The sequence below is a fragment of the Stigmatopora nigra genome, chromosome 1 (assembly GCF_051989575.1).
Source record: "Stigmatopora nigra isolate UIUO_SnigA chromosome 1, RoL_Snig_1.1, whole genome shotgun sequence".
Lineage (NCBI taxonomy): Eukaryota > Metazoa > Chordata > Actinopteri > Syngnathiformes > Syngnathidae > Stigmatopora > Stigmatopora nigra.
Window position 1 is genome coordinate 5557501 of NC_135508.1, and position 16869 is coordinate 5574369.

General features: G+C 37.5%; 2 protein-coding genes across 2 annotated transcripts in view; both read right to left on the reverse strand.

The window, feature by feature from the left end:
• Positions 1-5272, reverse strand: part of srm (spermidine synthase) — a 5282-nt gene extending 10 nt beyond the window's left edge. The window contains exons 1-8 of the mRNA XM_077732482.1: positions 5037-5272; positions 4636-4756; positions 4405-4497; positions 3627-3780; positions 3479-3562; positions 2556-2701; positions 2332-2454; positions 1-935 (exon numbers count right to left, since the gene is read on the reverse strand). The exon at positions 1-935 is cut by the window's left edge and continues 10 nt beyond it. Of these exons, the coding sequence (XP_077588608.1) occupies positions 918-935; positions 2332-2454; positions 2556-2701; positions 3479-3562; positions 3627-3780; positions 4405-4497; positions 4636-4756; positions 5037-5167 (870 nt within the window). The 5' untranslated portion in view covers positions 5168-5272 and the 3' untranslated portion in view covers positions 1-917. The remainder of the gene's footprint in view (positions 936-2331; positions 2455-2555; positions 2702-3478; positions 3563-3626; positions 3781-4404; positions 4498-4635; positions 4757-5036) is intronic.
• Positions 5273-5891: 619 nt separating this feature from the next.
• Positions 5892-14548, reverse strand: exosc10 (exosome component 10). Its single transcript, XM_077717690.1, has 25 exons — positions 14373-14548; positions 13701-13837; positions 12639-12762; positions 12445-12549; positions 12215-12374; positions 11940-12048; positions 11345-11420; positions 11137-11247; positions 10903-11046; positions 10623-10813; positions 9903-10059; positions 9611-9759; positions 9432-9482; positions 9235-9346; positions 8631-8678; positions 8476-8551; positions 8243-8349; positions 8068-8160; positions 7904-7972; positions 7715-7820; positions 7069-7142; positions 6458-6833; positions 6273-6337; positions 6116-6192; positions 5892-6042 (listed from the first exon to the last, which is right to left on the reverse strand). Exons 1-25 carry the CDS (start codon positions 14469-14471, stop codon positions 6012-6014), a joined length of 2847 nt encoding a protein of 948 aa, XP_077573816.1. The 5' UTR covers positions 14472-14548; the 3' UTR covers positions 5892-6011.
• Positions 14549-16869: the final 2321 nt, after the last annotated feature.

The window sequence follows — 16869 nt, forward strand, 5'->3', positions numbered from 1 at the left end:
GATACATTTAATTGAAATCGAACAATTGCTCTCATGTGCAATGGTTCAGTGTCCGGGAACAATTGCTTTTGATCAAGCTACGAAGCCCCAAAGGCTTCCAGTGTTGTGCATTTCAGTCTAATCATTATCATGTGTTTTGTTAACAGAATATACAGTACAATAATTTTTTTTTATAAAAAAAAAAAAGAAAAATGTTTTCCTTCCAGCAAATGTTTTGAAATGTTAGCAAAAAAAAAAAAAAAAATGCTGTGAAAATTAACAGTATTCCAAATCAAGCTAGTAACAAGGTTCCTACAATTAATCAAAATTCTAGCTAGTAATTGCATAATAATTTGGCATTTTAACTAATTTTACAGCTTATTCTCTACATAGAAAGCTTTTACCATCCATACCAAATCATAGCATTAAGCAGTTGTTGTATTTTTTAAGTGAGAATTGTCTCCATCACTGTTAGTTAATGCATACAGATCCATAATCGACAAAGAGCCTATGAGGTGTATTGGTTTCTTAAAACATGACTGTGTTCATTTCCTAAATGCACTGACAATCCGATGAACAGAATATTTTCCATTGAAAGTGCAGCAAAACCGTTCCACAACAACTGGCCACAGATTCAATTTAAAGATTACTCCGTCCTTCGGCAAGAGGTCAGAATTGGATGGTGTCATCATTATCATCAGTGCCCATGATACAAGTTTCAGAATGAACATGAACAGAAAACATCAGGATGTAAACTGGTGTTAAGGACTGGAAGGACCAAAAGAAACAGAGCAATTGCACCTACCCCACAAATAAACTTTGATATGTTAAGGAGAATATGATATAGAGGTTGGCCTAATGGATCTGAGGAGAAGAAGCTGTTGGTACTTGTTCAGAGGAGCTGGTAAAGGATGAAAACACTGTTCTTCTGTGGCCATTCAAGGCTCTTTGAGTACCTGCCAATGACAACAGAAAGCAGGAAAGATGATGGGTTAGACCAGAAATGGGCAAACTGCGGCCCGCGGGCCACATCTGGCCCGCTAGGCTTTTTAATCCGGCCCGTCCACGTTGTCCAAATAGTTTTTTTTCTTCCCCAAGATGGCGCCATCACGCGGAAACCAGTGGCAGTAGCTCTGTCCACTTATTTATTTTTCGTGTTTTACAGCCCCTCTCTCTATCTTTTTTAAAATTACATTTTAATATTTCTTAATACATTCCCTTTTACTTTACTTTGTACTTGATACTTTTTACTTTAATGATGAGTGATGAGTATGTTAATACTTTAGTCCTTTTTTCTGTTTATGTTTCATATGTACTGTTAACGGATGCACTTTTTTATATGTATCGTATCTTGTGCTGACTCGACCCACCCGTCAAATTTTTAAAGTCAATGTGGCCCCCGGGCCCAAAAGTTTGCCCACCCCTGGGTTAGACACATGTTCAACCTTATGTAGTTGAGCTAAGGAACTATTACGTTTAAAAATATCCCACAGTACAATATAGCGATATAGATGCCACAAAAAAGTATCGTATGATCGTAACGTGATTCCCGAATAATGCCCAACGGTATGAAACATGCTCTTCCATATGTGTGCGCATGTCACAAGAGCTAGCTTTGAGTGAGACAAAAATAAATCTGTTAACATTATGCCAAAAATATCTTCCTGAATGCCACTGGTTCATGTCTGTACACCCCTAAATTTAATTTGTAACAGAAGTATATGAAAATGAGCGAACAATTTTCATCACTCATTGATCTACATGCTGATAGTCTGAGAGAGTTTAATATCTAAGAGAGAGAGAGTTTAATATCCAAGTACATTCGACCGGCGACCAAAAGAACGGCGACCAAACGTCCGGTCACAGGAGTAGTAGATAAAAGTTTGTTGATGTCGGTGTGCAACTACTGTTGCTGGCTCTTGCCACCAGATCATCGAATAGATCGACTTAATTGTATTTATTTTATTTTTCTGCTGATCCTTTTTGTTCCTTACTTTGGGTACTCAGGATTTATATCGTCTAAATTTTGTGGTTAACAAACCAAATACATTTTTTCACAGTCAACAAAGGCCCATTCTAAGTTTGTTTTGTTGATCTTTGATTTGAAAAGTCACCATGCTTATAGTCAATAACCTTTTCTTTCTTGATTAGAAAAGAAACTTTTAGAGTACAGAGTTTAGTTAAAGTACTACCAATGTCCCTGTCAAGGCTGTTAAGTCCAAAGGGCAGCAGAGACACAACAAACTAAGATGTTTAAGTTAGGGTCGAGTCACAACAAGTGGTTTTGCAGACCAAATATTAATAAAAATGACAATTTCCCAACAGAATCATATGACTATTGCGAACACTGACCTTTCGTGCAAACTCAGGAAGTACGAATGCCGCTTTGTGAACCTGCGTGTTATAATATTTCAGGTTCATGTTTTCCAGTTCTCCATTTGACAGTTCTTTCACTGGCTTTTGGAAATCTGTTTCCTAAAAGGGAAGGGACAGTTTGACAATAATTATATTAAAAAAAAATCAATCACATGGAAACAACAAGCAGGTTGGAAAATATGGGGTGTTGAAACACTTACAGGGTTCTTACTGCAGAGCATGAATCCAATTTGTCCACTGGGATAAGTTGGGATGGTGCCATAGGCATAGTCCACTACTGGGAATAAGCTTTTGCAGAAGGTTTGCATTTCTTTTATCAGATCCAAATGCAGCCATTGGCATTCTCCTGCGCACATTACAATAACTGCTTTGTATCAGAGTACAGTGTTCCCTCGCTTATCGCGGTTAATGGGGACCCCCCCCCCCCACAATAAGTGTATTTCCGCGAAGTAGGGGTGCCCCTTCAAAAATGCTTAAAGAAACGTCTAAGCACCACCAAGCAAAAACATAATAGTAGTCCGTATGGAGGATCTTCTGCAGTTTTTTGCACGTAAGAAACATCGTTATTGGGAGTTGTGAACAGTTTTTTTTGGGCGGTGAAGATGCGCCTGTAAACAGCCATGACGTCATCAATGCGATTCCTGAACTCTCACCATGTTATTGACCATTTCTTTGATGCAATTACTAATTCTTATTGAATATTTTGTTTCTACCTCTTGTAAAATGATGTAATTTATAATTTTAACTTAATATCTTTAATTTTTTTATTTTTTTTTTCTGAAAAAAATCTGCGAAGCTCTGAGTCCGCGATAGCTGAAGCGCGAAGTAGCGAGGGAACACTGTATATGTGCTATATTAATCCAATTTAAGAACAAAGCTTAAACATAAAGTTAAACTACCACTTCTGCTACTGCAGTTGAAACAAAAAAAATAGAATTTGGGAACATAAGGTGCCTGGAACATACAGCTAGAAAACTCCTGATTCATTTATTTAACTCATTTCTTCTCTACCCTCTTGGCTTTAAGTCTAAAATGGGCAAAAGATATATAACTTGGCTTTCACAGAGGTGAATACTGCTTCAAAAAATGAATCAAGTCTGTGATTAAATGAAATAAAAAGTACCCTGAGAGCAGAGAATGCCGCCATTTGTCAATGCTGTCTTCATTAGTTGATAGTAACTCTCCTTGAATAAACTCTCAGCAGGGCCTGCATCACAGACAGAAACATGTCAATAAAGATATGGCACAAACTCTTTGGAAAGTTAACTTACCAACAGGGTCCGATGAATCAGTGATAATGACGTCAAAGGCATCCTGGTTTTTCTTCATGAACTCAAAGCCATCACCTACGTGGAGGGTGAGTTTGGGACTAAAGAAACCTTTGGCCATTCCAGGGAGGAATTTTTTCGAGACTTCAATAACATCCTATGAAGGAGACAAGGGGGTATTGGGGTGAGCATTCGCTATGGCAGGGGTCGGGAACCTTTTTGACCAAGAGAGCCATAAAAATTCATATTTTCAAACATTATTCCTTGAGAGATATACTAAGAATTTAAAAGTAAAAATACATGAAAATGTATCCAGTTATTATTCATTTCACCACTTTGAAAGTAAAAAATAAGTCTTAATTCTTTTGAGAACATTATTTCACTATTACTAATCAATGAGTTTGAATGAGAGAATGCATGCAGAAGAGTCTAATGAAGAAAATGTATGATTAAAAAGGCGCTAGATCATGTCGGCGCCACAGTTCTACCGTGACGCTCCCATTTATGCGTTCGGGACTTAGGTCTCTCACCAGTGATAACCATATTTTACCACAGAAGTTAGCGGAGAGCCATATATAGCCATCAAAAGAGCCACATATAGCTCCCGAGCCATAGGTTCCCTACGCCTGCACTGTGGCGATAAGTAAAGGATAGGTGATTTATAAAATTAAGTTGCCTTGTAGAAGTTATCGTGTTTATGAGTATAATTCCCAAATTTCTGACTCTAACTTGTGAGTAGAGTATCTCATGATGCACTGATTTGATGATAGTTTAGCCTCACCTCGTCGATCTCGCAGAGAACAACAGACTCCACCTCAGGATTCTTTACTACCTCTCTGAGTACACCACCATCACCACCACCAATAATGAGAACCTGTTGACAAAGTGGCATATACTTAAACAAGGCAACACATTACAGAGATGCAGTGACATTAGTATTACTTTACTTATAACTAATCACATTCTGTGTATATCATCTCTAGTTAATTATATACAGTTAATTATATACTACCTTCTTGGGAGAAGGGTGGCTGTACAGGGGAAGATTGGCAATCATTTCTTGATAAGCAAATTCATCTCTCTCCGTGCATTGGATCACCCCATCCAGTACGAGCACGTTGCCGTACGTTTTACTGAAAAGAATAAATTGTTAGAATTGCATTATTTAATTTAAACTTGAAAAATAAACACTGCACTTGTTCTTAGGCCAAATACAATTTCAGCTGAAAATTTGGTAGCATGCAAATCCCTATCTTAAAAAAAGTCAGCTAAAAAGTATAATGAATTAGCATGATTTAGTTAGTTATATTGAGACCATTCTTTATGATCTTGAACTACTTCATAAGCAATGCTAGTGGCTGCCAACACAGGAATAGCAGCGTTAGCAAGGAGCAGGGACATTTAAGAACACACCTCTTGAACACCAACACGTCTTGAAAATTGGATTTCTTGTGGTAGAGGATTTCATCAACTTCAAGACTAGTTGCTTGGCCTGGCCATAGTGTACACGTCTCTTTAAACCACCCGTCCCTGATATTGTCCATGCCGGCAACCGCGAGCTCAGGTAAACGTGTTTATAAACCAGCCAACGTGACACGCGACAACGTTTTGACACTTGGCTATCCTTCACAACCATACTTGCTGCTACGCATCGTAGCAAATAGTTGCCACAAGACGTCATTACGCAAAGGTACGCGAGCCAATGGGATGTCGGATACAAGCACCATAGTTTGTTAGACTTGCACTGCTGGCATTCAGATATCTACCGTAGATACAAAACGTTCCTTGGCACTACGTCTCTATGACGTTTCGCTTTCGGCAAAATCCGCGAGGGCCCATCACCGATCGTTAAAAAGACACAACACATGTGGTTAGATAAAAATGTAAACATCGATTGGTTATAACATAAATAAACGTAAGGAAATAGGCAGTTGCCCCTACCAAGATGGCCGCTACGAACGCATGCCAGTTACATGGGTCGCTACAACTGTACAAGCCACTGTTTCTATGGTCATGATGCCCACGTGTTCGGCTGGGAGACAGTACGATTGCGCAGTACTGAACTGCAAAAAAAGAAAGTGTTGAAAACACAAATCTAAAATGTTCACAAAAATGTAATTATCAAAGAAATGTAACCAAAGTAAACACAAAATGCTTATTTTAAAAAAAGTCTTGCTTTGCAAGCCAGATCATGTCAACATAGGACTCTTAACATTACATCCCACTTTCCCATTTAGAAGATGCAACAAGATTAACAAAGTGACAAAATGAATTTTTACGAACAAATTCTTTAATAATATACTGTTATTTTGCATATTTACAGGGTAAACATGTCAATGAAAAAAAATGGTTAAAAAAGATGAATTGTTATGGAAAATAAGAAGGTATTTATTTTTTGGGCCAGTTGTGACGAAATCCCCTGGAAAGAATAAGATTAATATTTGTTTAAATGATCAGTAAAAACATTATTTATAATAACTAAAATTATTCACCTGTTTGAGGTTCCAGCTATGTATGACATACTTTTACTTTCACCCCCCGGAACACACTTTTTCCCAGCTCCCATTTTCTATAGGAAACACGTTAAAAATACAAAACATTAAATATAATGTTATATACACATTTGTATTGATTTTTTGTAACTAATACCTTTTTTCTGGGCTCATGGGATTGGTTGTTTGGATCAAACTGTGAGTTGTTCTTCGACTTAGTCCCTGAAAAAACAAAAACAAACTTTGATTCAGTATATTTTGAACAGCACAATCCACTTGTAATAATATTTATGCATATAAACACACATAAAACTATATTTTAAAGGGGTAGAAAAAACATACCAGAAAAGATTTTGAAGTCTGACTGAGTATAGTCAAAAGGTTTGAAGCTCTCCTCATCAGGAACTTCAGTTTTACGATTCTTGTCTGCAGATTTTTGTTTTTTACTGGGTTTGGGAGTTGACTCTCCAACTTCACTTGGGTCATTCTTGTCTGTAGATTTTTGTTTTTTATTCGGTTTGGGAGTTGACTCTCCATCTTCACTTGGGTCATTCTTTTCTGTAGATTTGAGTTTTTTACTGGGTTTGGGAGTTGACTCTCCAACTTCACTTGGGTCATTCTTGTCTGTAGATTTTTGTTTTTTATTCGGTTTGGGAGTTGACTCTCCAACTTCACTTGGGACCCTCTCACGTTTTTTTACATCCACCTTTTTGCATTTCTGCTCAAATGAGAAAGGAGAAATTAAAATAACTGGAATTCAGATTGAATAAAATGTACATGCAAATTACAGCACTCCCTGTTTGTAATCACTGATCTACAAACTAAACTTTGCTAAGGCTTTGAGGAGTGATTGATATGTCGTCAACGATCTAGGCATTCTTAGACGTCTCATTTGACAGCTACATGTTCATTTTAAACTCTTAAGAGACAAAGTTCAAGAGAAAAATACTCACGGCAGCGAGCTGGCGCACAGTGGCCACATTTTCCAGGGACTCTTGGTAGCTTACTTTAGCCTTCTGTCGTTTTTCTGATTAAAATGCAGAAAACATTAGGATGCGTATTCAGTGGTATTAAAGGAGACATGAAGAATTTTGTAATCATGAATGAATTCATTGTGGCACTTGTCCTTTCTGCTTCATGTTTAGCATTTTTTTTTACTATACTTTATGCCAGGGGTAGGAAACCTATGGCTCGGGAGCCATATGTGGCTCTTTTGATGGGTGTATATTGATCTCCTCCTTTTTAAAATCATATTTTTTTCTTCATTAGACTCTTCTGCATCCATTCTCTCATTGATACTCATTGATTAGTAACAGGGAAATAATCTTTTCACTATAATTCAGACTTTTTTAACTTTCAAAGTGGTGAAGTGAATAATAAATGCTCACATTTTCATGTATTTTTACTTATAAATTCCGAGTATGGCTCTCAAGGAATAATGTTTAAAAATATGAATTGCTTATGGCTCTCTTCATCAAAAAAGGTTCCCGACCCTTGCTTTATGCCCAGTAAACAATTATTTCTACTTTACTTTATAAATAAAAATAAAGCATACAATTATAAGAACCCACATTAACCCTATGTATTCCACAATGTTACCTGTTGCCTTTTTAGCTTGCAGCTTTGCCTCTGCCTTGGCTTTCTTTTTTGACTCCAGATCCTTCTGCTGTTGTTCCATGGTCTGGAGTTTCCATCTTTTACTGATCTTAAAAAAAAGCAGTGCTATTAAATTTGTGCTTTTAGTCCCCCATTTGATTAAAAAACAATAGTCCATAATCTTTTCTGTACCTCAAATATCTTTGAAGAAGGGTCAGATTTTGCATTCTCATTTACATGCACACCAGTAGAAGGCAAGTACTAAAAATCACAAAAGAACACAACTAAATATTGTGCACCATTTTGAAAAATATTCAAGTCATTCAACAGAGCCAAGATCTGGCTAGTTTTTTTACCATCCTAAAAGGGTTTTCAAATGACTCTTTGATTCGTCTGGCCTTCATTTGAACCACTGAGAGAGACTCTAGAATTTCTTTTACATCAGGTTCCTTCAATAAATATAAAAGGAAAATCATTTGTTATAACAATTCAAACTGTGAAAAAAAACCTATTAGAAGATCTTACCATTACCTCAAACAGAGTAATTTTGGCAGAAGCCACAAGATGTGTTATTTTCTGAATATCATTGTCAGATTTCTGATCATCATCGAAGAGAACTCCTTCTTTGATTGGCAGTTCTGCAGTAGGACAAAATGAATTGATTAAAACCACTGAGAAATCAGTTTAGGATATTTACACCTATAGCAAAACTTTCTTTTACTGTCTCTAATTTTATTTTGCTGTAAATACACATAGAATCTCACCATCAGCAGGAACATGAGGCTCAATATGATCAGGTACTCTGGATGTGTCATGAGGACCAAACAATGTAACCTTTGCCTGCAAAAACGAGCAAAAAAAATCACAATCATTCCTAATGCTACAGTGAAATGACAATTTTCTAAGAGAGGTTTCTCACCTTCTTTATGGGTAGGAGCCCTTTGTTCTTTTGCATTGCGATTTCAGTCTATGTGGAGAATACGGGATAAATAAAGTTATCCAATCCAAAGTGGTGATAACGGACAGTGTAATACAGGGGTGTCAAACATACGGCCCGCGGGCCGAATCCGGCCCGTCTGGTGGTTTGGTACGGCCCGGGGAAGAAAGCTGCATTGTATAAAAAAAAAATGAATTTTCTTTAAAATTTGTAGTTCTTGTATTATCCGCTAGGGGCGCACTGTTTTACACTTAAACACACTTAAATATATGTTTAACTGTGTAAAATTGTTGTTAAAATTGCGCATACTTTATTTATGTTCTTATGTTATTCTCTTGTTCATAATATATTGTTCATAATGTAAAAGGAAAATTCTGTTAATTAACATTTTGATAATTTACTCATTCTTTGCACTAATTATTAGTATTAGTAACTAATACAAAGGAAAAAAGTTGGCTTATTGTTAGTTCTATGTAATTTTGCAATGAGTTTACTGGTCTGGCCCGCTTGATCTCAAATTAAGCTTTATTCGGCCCGCAGACCAAAGTGAGTTTGACACCCCTGGCGTAATAGTTCAGAGTCTTACTTTAAGTAGAGGCATTTCTCGAGCCTCCTTCGCTAACAAATGTAGCTCATTGACCTGCTGCCTCACCAATGGGGGTATGGGATTACAACAAGCAATGATACCCTGAGGCTCTCTGAGAGAAAAAAAAAATAAAACACAAATATCAGTCCCAAAGATCAAATGGATCATTGTTCTAGCAGTAGAATGAATTATCCTACTTCGGTAACTCTTCAGATATCTTGATCATCATGTGGGTGGGCAGGACATATCTATAAAAAAAACAAAAGTACACACACACACAGAACTGTATTGAGAACAATACACTAAGCTTTTCCCTCAACTCGTGGGCTGTGAAAACCTGTCTCAAACAGTTGAGATCCATCTCCAAACAGCATACCCGGTGCTTTCATCTTCCTGCCGAGCAAGCTTGTCCCTCCAGGCGAACAGTAGTCTGAAGGCAGTGAGTTGCTGAGTGTTAAAAGACTTTTTCTGCTTCCTCTGCAACTCCAGGTAGGATTCCTCAGTGAATATTGGCTTTGCGTATTTCTGTGTGGGCGAGGGAGGGAACACAGTGAGACTGGTGAATGTCAGAAATGGAACATATTATATTGACGAGACATAGAATAAAGTAGACAACGCTGAATAGACATTTGAATTTCTTTGGAGCAACAAGTCAAAGTTGTACATACTTTCAGGGAAATGTCTTTACTCCTGTTCCAGACACTTTGGATTAAACCAGGCTGACCATGGTTAAAGTCCAAGAGTTGTGCCTTCATACAATCGAAGATATAAAGGAGATAGTGTGTGTCACTGCGAGCATAGAGTGCCATCTCATCTGGTATGGGCCTATGGAGAAAATGTAGTATTTAATATTACTGCAATTCCAACTTCTAAGTACAGTGTTCCCTCGCTACTTCGCGGTTCAGCTACCGCAGACTCAGGGCTTTGCCGATTTTTTTTCCAGGAGAAAATTAAATTTAAAGATATTAAGTTAAAATTATAAATTACATCATTTTACAAGAGGTGGGAAAAAATATTCAATAAGAATTAGTAATTGCATCAAAAAAAAGGCCAAAAAAATGGTCAATAACATGGTGAGAGTTCAGGAATCGCATTGATGACGTCACGGCTGTTTACAGGCGCATCTTCACTGCCCAAAAAAAACAATGTTCACAACTCCCAATAACGATGTTTCTTACGTGCAAAAAAACTGCCAAAGATCCTCCATCCGGACTACTATGTTTTTGCTGGGTGGTGCTTTTGTGCACATGTTATACGTTTCTTTAAGCATTTTTGAAGGGGCACGCCTACTTTGCGGAAATGCAGCTATTGCGGGGGGTTCCGGTCCCCATTAACCGCGATAACCGAGGGAACACTGTAATAAAATGATGATCAAAATGGTATCATACCGGATTCTCCAATCAGCAAGCTGATAACGCTTATCTGAATCTACTTTGCAGTAGTGCTTGAGTAGGTGGTCGAGGGAATGTCTGGCCATATTTAAAGCCCGACTGGCCTGGTGTGTGTCAAACAAATTGACCACATACAAGCCAAAGTCTCTCTGGAGCCACTCGATGTCTGAGTCAGCACCATGAAAAACCTAATAGACAGAAAAGAAAAAAATAGTTTTGTCATCAATTTTCTACGCTTTTTGTCCTGTTCAGGGTCACAAAAGCAAAGTTAAATTACTTTGACTGCAGAGGGGTTGGTAAAAGACTCGTTTAGGATGTACATCTCACTTCGGAGTTCCAAGGTGTCAATGATGAAGTCCTCCTCCCTGGTAGAGATCTGCATCAGACAAGTGACTCCCAGGAAACTCCTGTACGAATGGTGCTGTCATGGGAGTTGAGATGATGTCAGTTGGGAAACAGGTCGCTACACCAGTTTGATGATAGATGTCATAACTTCTGATGGTTTATGTACCTCAAGGTCCACTGCAAACTCAGACACATTGTTTAGCTTCTCATTCAATGCCACCAAATCTTCTAGTGTGTCAATGAATTGGCAGTTTGTCTCTTCTACTGGTTTGTACATCTACAAATATAGTAAATATATATTAAAGACATTTATAAAAATCACAATTTTTAAATTGACATGGACAAATGGCTTTTTGCCTTCTGTTTCAAAGTACCTTGGGTTCAGTCTTTGACAGAATGCTATCTGGTACTACAAGATTATCCAATTCGAACTGGTAAGGGTGTGCAAACCTGTCAAAAAAAATGATAATAAGCATTTAGCGCACATGTGTCAAAGTGGCTGCCCGGGGGCCAAATCTGGCACGCCGCATCATTTTGTGTGGCCCGGGAAAGTAAATTTTAGTGCCGACTTTCAGTTTTAGGATCAAATTTAAATGAAGAGTAAAGATGTATATTACCATTTCCTAATTTTCCCCCTTTTAAATCACTAATTGTAATTTTTTTAAATCTATTTTTCTGTGTTTTTAGTTCAAAAATCATTTTGTAAAATCTAAAAATAAATTTCAAAAAAGCTAAAATAAACATTGTTTTAGATCTATAAAAAATGAATATTCAGGGCTTTTAATCCAGTTATATTAATCCATTTACAAAAACACTAGCTAAGTAAATCTAAAAATGTCCGGCCCACATGAAATTGAGTTGACGTTAACGCAGCCCGCGAACCAACCCGAGTCTAACCCCTCTGCTTTAGAGTAACATTGTCATAAGGCAGAAAAAATATATGTAATTTGATGAATTTTAAGTCCTCACATGTCCACTTTATGTTCTTGTGTGCGCTGCTGATGAATTAAGTCGGCCAGCGCGGCTGGGACATCGAGATCTTCTGGTCTCTCTTTCCGGAGGTGTTGCGTAGTAAAATCTATTTTCAAACAGTAAAAAGTGCAAGTAAGACCTTGAGAAAAGGTAGGACTATGAAATTTTTACAGATACAATGTCACCCCACATCAACAGTGCTATAAACAAGAAATATGTTCTCCCAAGGTTCTACAATATGATTATATAGTAATATTTTGACAGAATCTTACATGAAGGAAGTGGTTTCAGTGCATTGGGCTTGATGAAAATCTTGGGAATAAACGGTGTGTTACTGTTGTCAATTTTATCTTTGAATTTCAGCTGTGGCCTTTGAATATTCTTGGCTTGGAGCAGTCTGAACGTCTCAGCGCGACCACCAGAGCCTGAACCCTGGAACATACAAGCACCATTTTAGTTTGGGGAGAGACAGCATCTTGTATCGGGAGGATATGAGGCCAACCTTGCGATTCCAGCTGGAAACGACAATCTTTGGAGGCTGATAGCCTGTGGGCATAACAGGTTGCTGGCTCCTGTTCACACCATCAGCTTCATCCAGAAGAATTCCCTGAAAATTAGGTATCAATTATCAAACTGTTTGTATAGCATAAAAATGCATGTCACAAAAATCAACCCAAAAAAAATTGTAGCACATACCACTTTTTCCAAGATCACATCATTAGAGTCCACAACCAGATCAAAGCTCTCCTCCAATCCAGTGAGCTTATCGCGGTCTCTCATCAGAGAACGGCAATTGTGATGTTGCATGATTTGGCTCATGCTAGACAGAGAAACATGTCAGGTTACTTTTACATGAAAGTCTATATCAAACATGGGCAAACTACGGCCCGCGAGCCACATCCGGCCCGTTAGGCTTTTTAATCCGACCCGCCGATGTTGTCCAATTTTTTTTTAATTTTATAATTTTTCCCAAGATGGCGCCATCACGCGGAAGCCAGTGGCAGTAGTTCTGTCTACTCTTATTTGTTTTTCGTGTTTTGCAGCCCTTCTATCTTTTTTTTAAAAATTACATTTAAATATTTCTTAATACTACATACTATATGAATTCCTTTTTACTTTACACTGTTTATTTAATGATGAGTGATGAGTATGTTAATACTTTAGTCCTTTTTTTCTGTTTATGTTTCATATGTACTGTTAACGGGTGCAGTTTTTTTTATATGCATCGTATCTAGTGCTAACTCGGCCCGTCTGTCAAAAAGTTTGCCCAACCATGGTCTATAGCCTGACTTAAACCCCGTAGACATGTATTTTACCTGCTGATGAGCATTATGAGAAAGGAAGACCTTACAACAAATACAGTGTAACTGAGACAATAGATATGAAAAAGCACAAAAAAACGAAGACTGAATTTTGGGATGTGAATGTGGGTAAGCCTGTTATTAAAAACAAATGTATTACTACGAAATATCAATTTAACTGTATTTTCTTCAATCTGTAGCTTTTCTCACTCAATTGATGCTGTATTTATACATAAAAAATGTTAAATGCCTGTGAAAAGATGAAAATATTCACATTGCTCATAGTAAATTAAAATAATTGGTCTTGGTGTATACTTTTGAAGAAGAGAATACATCAAAATAGGTAACGTCTCTTATTTTGTCTTGTCCCCTCCTGTACTTTACAGCAGACAGCTGTGCCTAGACAGGTGGACCTTGATTTCTTCAAAGGAAGCACGATCATACTTGATAAACTCACCAGATCAGGAGCTTATCCCCTTGAACTTGGCAGAAATCCTGGAAACCAGGGAAGGTGCGATAGAAATCAAATTCGTCCCCAATTTGAGGTAAGCTGCCAGATGCTTTGGTGGCCAAAAACACGGAACCCAAGCCATGCTGCAAAGAAGAGATATTACTTGGACACTGTAGTAGAATGACGTCACTTTAAATGGGTATTACTAAGGCACAAGAAAATACACATGTACAACAACTATGATATCAAATGAGAATCAGCTAAACAATCATTTTATGAATAAAAAATAAATAAAACATATACTTAAAATGATTGAAAAGTTTAAAGTCTGCTTTAGATAATGTATAAATGACAACTTGTCCAATTGCAGGTTTATCTCAACACGTTGTTGTTGTTTTCCCCCTAATATGTTGAATGTATTAGTTATAAATATTTAGGGTATGCCACCAAAATTCTGAACACTTAGCAATTTGCAGTCCTGGGATTAAATATCAAAATAAAGATGTAAATTGTAGTAGCGTCCCTCAGTACCAACAACTACGGTTATAACAATTTATATTTGATTTGATAGAGGAGTAAGGATATGTTTGTTGAAGTTTAGAACGAGCTAACGTGTAAACACGTTGCTAATCTTGACTCGGAACCTGTTCCATTAAGAGCAAATGAATAAAAACGTACTTTGACAAAAGCATCCACGTCTTTGTAACCGGGGCAAAACTCCTTGGACACATCGTTTTGGAGTTTAAGATCATCGTTTCGTGAGTTTGAAGAGTCCATCGCAGAATGTGATTTCCATAAAATACATGTGCAACAATGGGCTACAAATACTGACGACTTCCTCCTTGTTTTCTTCTTCTACACTTTCTACTTTGCATTTCCAGTAGACTCAACATCCGTTAGCACTGATAGCGGTGTGGCATGTAACTACATTAAAACACAACTGGAGTTGGATGCACAAAAATCGTCTGAAGTGATTAAAAAATAAATCTACTGGCCTATATATGGATATTTTAGTATTCCAATTTCAATATTTTCTTTGTCTATAACGATTTAGGAAGCATTTTAATTTGACATGAACAGGTCTCACCTTTGACTGCAGTAAGATTATGGGTCCGCAGGGTGGCAGTGTTTACGTTTAATATCTGTTACTAAAACGTATGCACAGTACACGCGCTTTATCCTCACTTAGGTCGCGGGAGGTGCTGGATCATATCCCAGCTGACTTCGGGCCAACGGCGGGGGAAACCCTGAATCGGTGACCAGCCTAGCACAGTGCACAAGCAGAAGGACAGCCATTCAAACGCATACCTCGGGGCAAACCAGAATACCCAGAGAAAACCCATGCAGGCCTGGGTACAACATGCAAACTCCACACAGGTGAATTGACCTGGATTTGAACCCAGGACCTCAGAGATGTGAGTCCAACGTTCTAACCACTCAGTCGCCGGGTCCGTTTAATACCTCTTACTAGTAAATTATGCACATTACACTGGGCGCGCCGTCCTCTGAATGTTAAATTTAAAATATCAGCTCTTGCGTGAACTTTAAATGTTCTCTAAGGTATTTACGGGTAGGGTTAGGGCAAGCTTATGAAATTCAACAAAGCCTTCATAAATTCGAAAGCAGTTGCAGGGATTTATGACGTAGTCTTATCTGTTGACCTAACATTTAGGCAGCAGGTCCTAAACTCTTCTTTAAATCAATGGCCTATATCTTATTTTTTTGCCTTTCTGGCTTTATGAGAGACGAACAATATTGTTTTCAACTCTCTTTGATTGGAGTTGCAAGATAATCCTTACAGGTAGGTGGAACTTTTCTTTGGACCGTATTTTCGAAGATATCCGCCACAGGTTTTCAATTCAGTTGAAATTTGGGATATTTGCAGACCATTGCATTGATGGGATGCTTTTTTTCCTCCATAAATGCTATCAGGTATTTTTATTTATTTATTTTTGATGTAAGAGAGGATGCTTCGTCATTTTGAAAAAATATTTCATGATCCCCAAACATGTTTTCAATTAAATGGATAAGAAAGTAAGTCTTTTTTCAAAAATGTCTAATTGAATGGTCGCCTAAGAATGGTCTCTATGGTCACAATCCAGAATTCCAAAACAATACAATAAACAAAAATTCAACAAAAAAAATCCTGGACTATCGAAGCCACTCCACTTTTTCATGCTGTCTGTACTGCAAAGAAAGTTTCAGTTTCCTTCCATAGTGATGCTGTGGTCAATACAAGGTGAAGAACCATTGCTAAGTATTGACATAGCTGCTCGTTATGGATGATCTGTGGTGTGTGGGGAGAAACCTCTATTTTCCTGACTTCCTTTCATTGATCTCTCTACAGGGTCCTTGCCTTCTTATTATCTTAAAAGCATCTCTGCAACACTGCCTGAATCGATATTTCTCAGTAACTTTATATGTCATACTGTTGTTTTAGTCATAACTATGTGTATCCATAAATTTTGTGCTTTCAAAATATTGTAGATTTGTACTTAGACCATACATGGGCAAACTACGGCCCGCGGGACACTTAGGGCCTGTTAAGCTTTTTAATCCGGCGCGTCGACGTTGTAATATTGTTTTTTTTTCCCAAGATGGCGTCATCACGTGGAAGCCAGTGGCAGTAGCTCTGTCCACTCTTATTTGCTTTTTGTGTTTTACAGCCCCTCTGTCTTTTTTTAAATGACATTTTAATATTTCTTAATACTTTCCTTTTTACTTTACTTTGTACTTTTTACTTTAATGATGAGTGACAAGTATGTTAATACCTTATTCCTTTTTTTCTGTTTATATTTCATATGTACTGTTAACGGATGCACTTTTTTATATGTTATCGTATCTTGTGCTGGCCCGACCCATCTGCCAAATTTTTAAAGTCAATGTGGCCCCCATGCCGAAAAGTTTGCCCACCCCTGGCCTAGACCTTATATTCATGGAATGGGCTACACGTTTTGAAAATTTGGTATTGAGCCAAAATAGGTTTGCTAAAGCAGAAGAGAATGTCCTCAATTATTTGCCTGGTACAAGCCAGAACCAGTCAGTTTTATATTATACAATATTAAGGACTTCATATCTTCTGTGGTATTACTTAAAAAAAACATTTCCTGAAGTAAAAGATAATAAAACTGATCATGCTGAAAATGACAATGTCAAATAATACTTCATGTATGGT

What these genes read in the sequence shown, in the direction of transcription:
- exosc10 (XM_077717690.1), bottom strand. Translation starts at nt 14,471, where the DNA reads ATGGACTCTTCAAACTCACGAAACGATGATCTTAAACTCCAAAACGAT. An exon ending in ATATCTGAAGAGTTACCGAA is followed by an intron (nt 9,347 to 9,431) that starts GTAGGATAATTC and finishes TTTTTCTCTCAG; the next exon opens with AGAGCCTCAGGGTATCATTG. An exon ending in CTGTGCGCCAGCTCGCTGCC is followed by an intron (nt 6,834 to 7,068) that starts GTGAGTATTTTT and finishes TCATTTGAGCAG; the next exon opens with AAATGCAAAAAGGTGGATGT.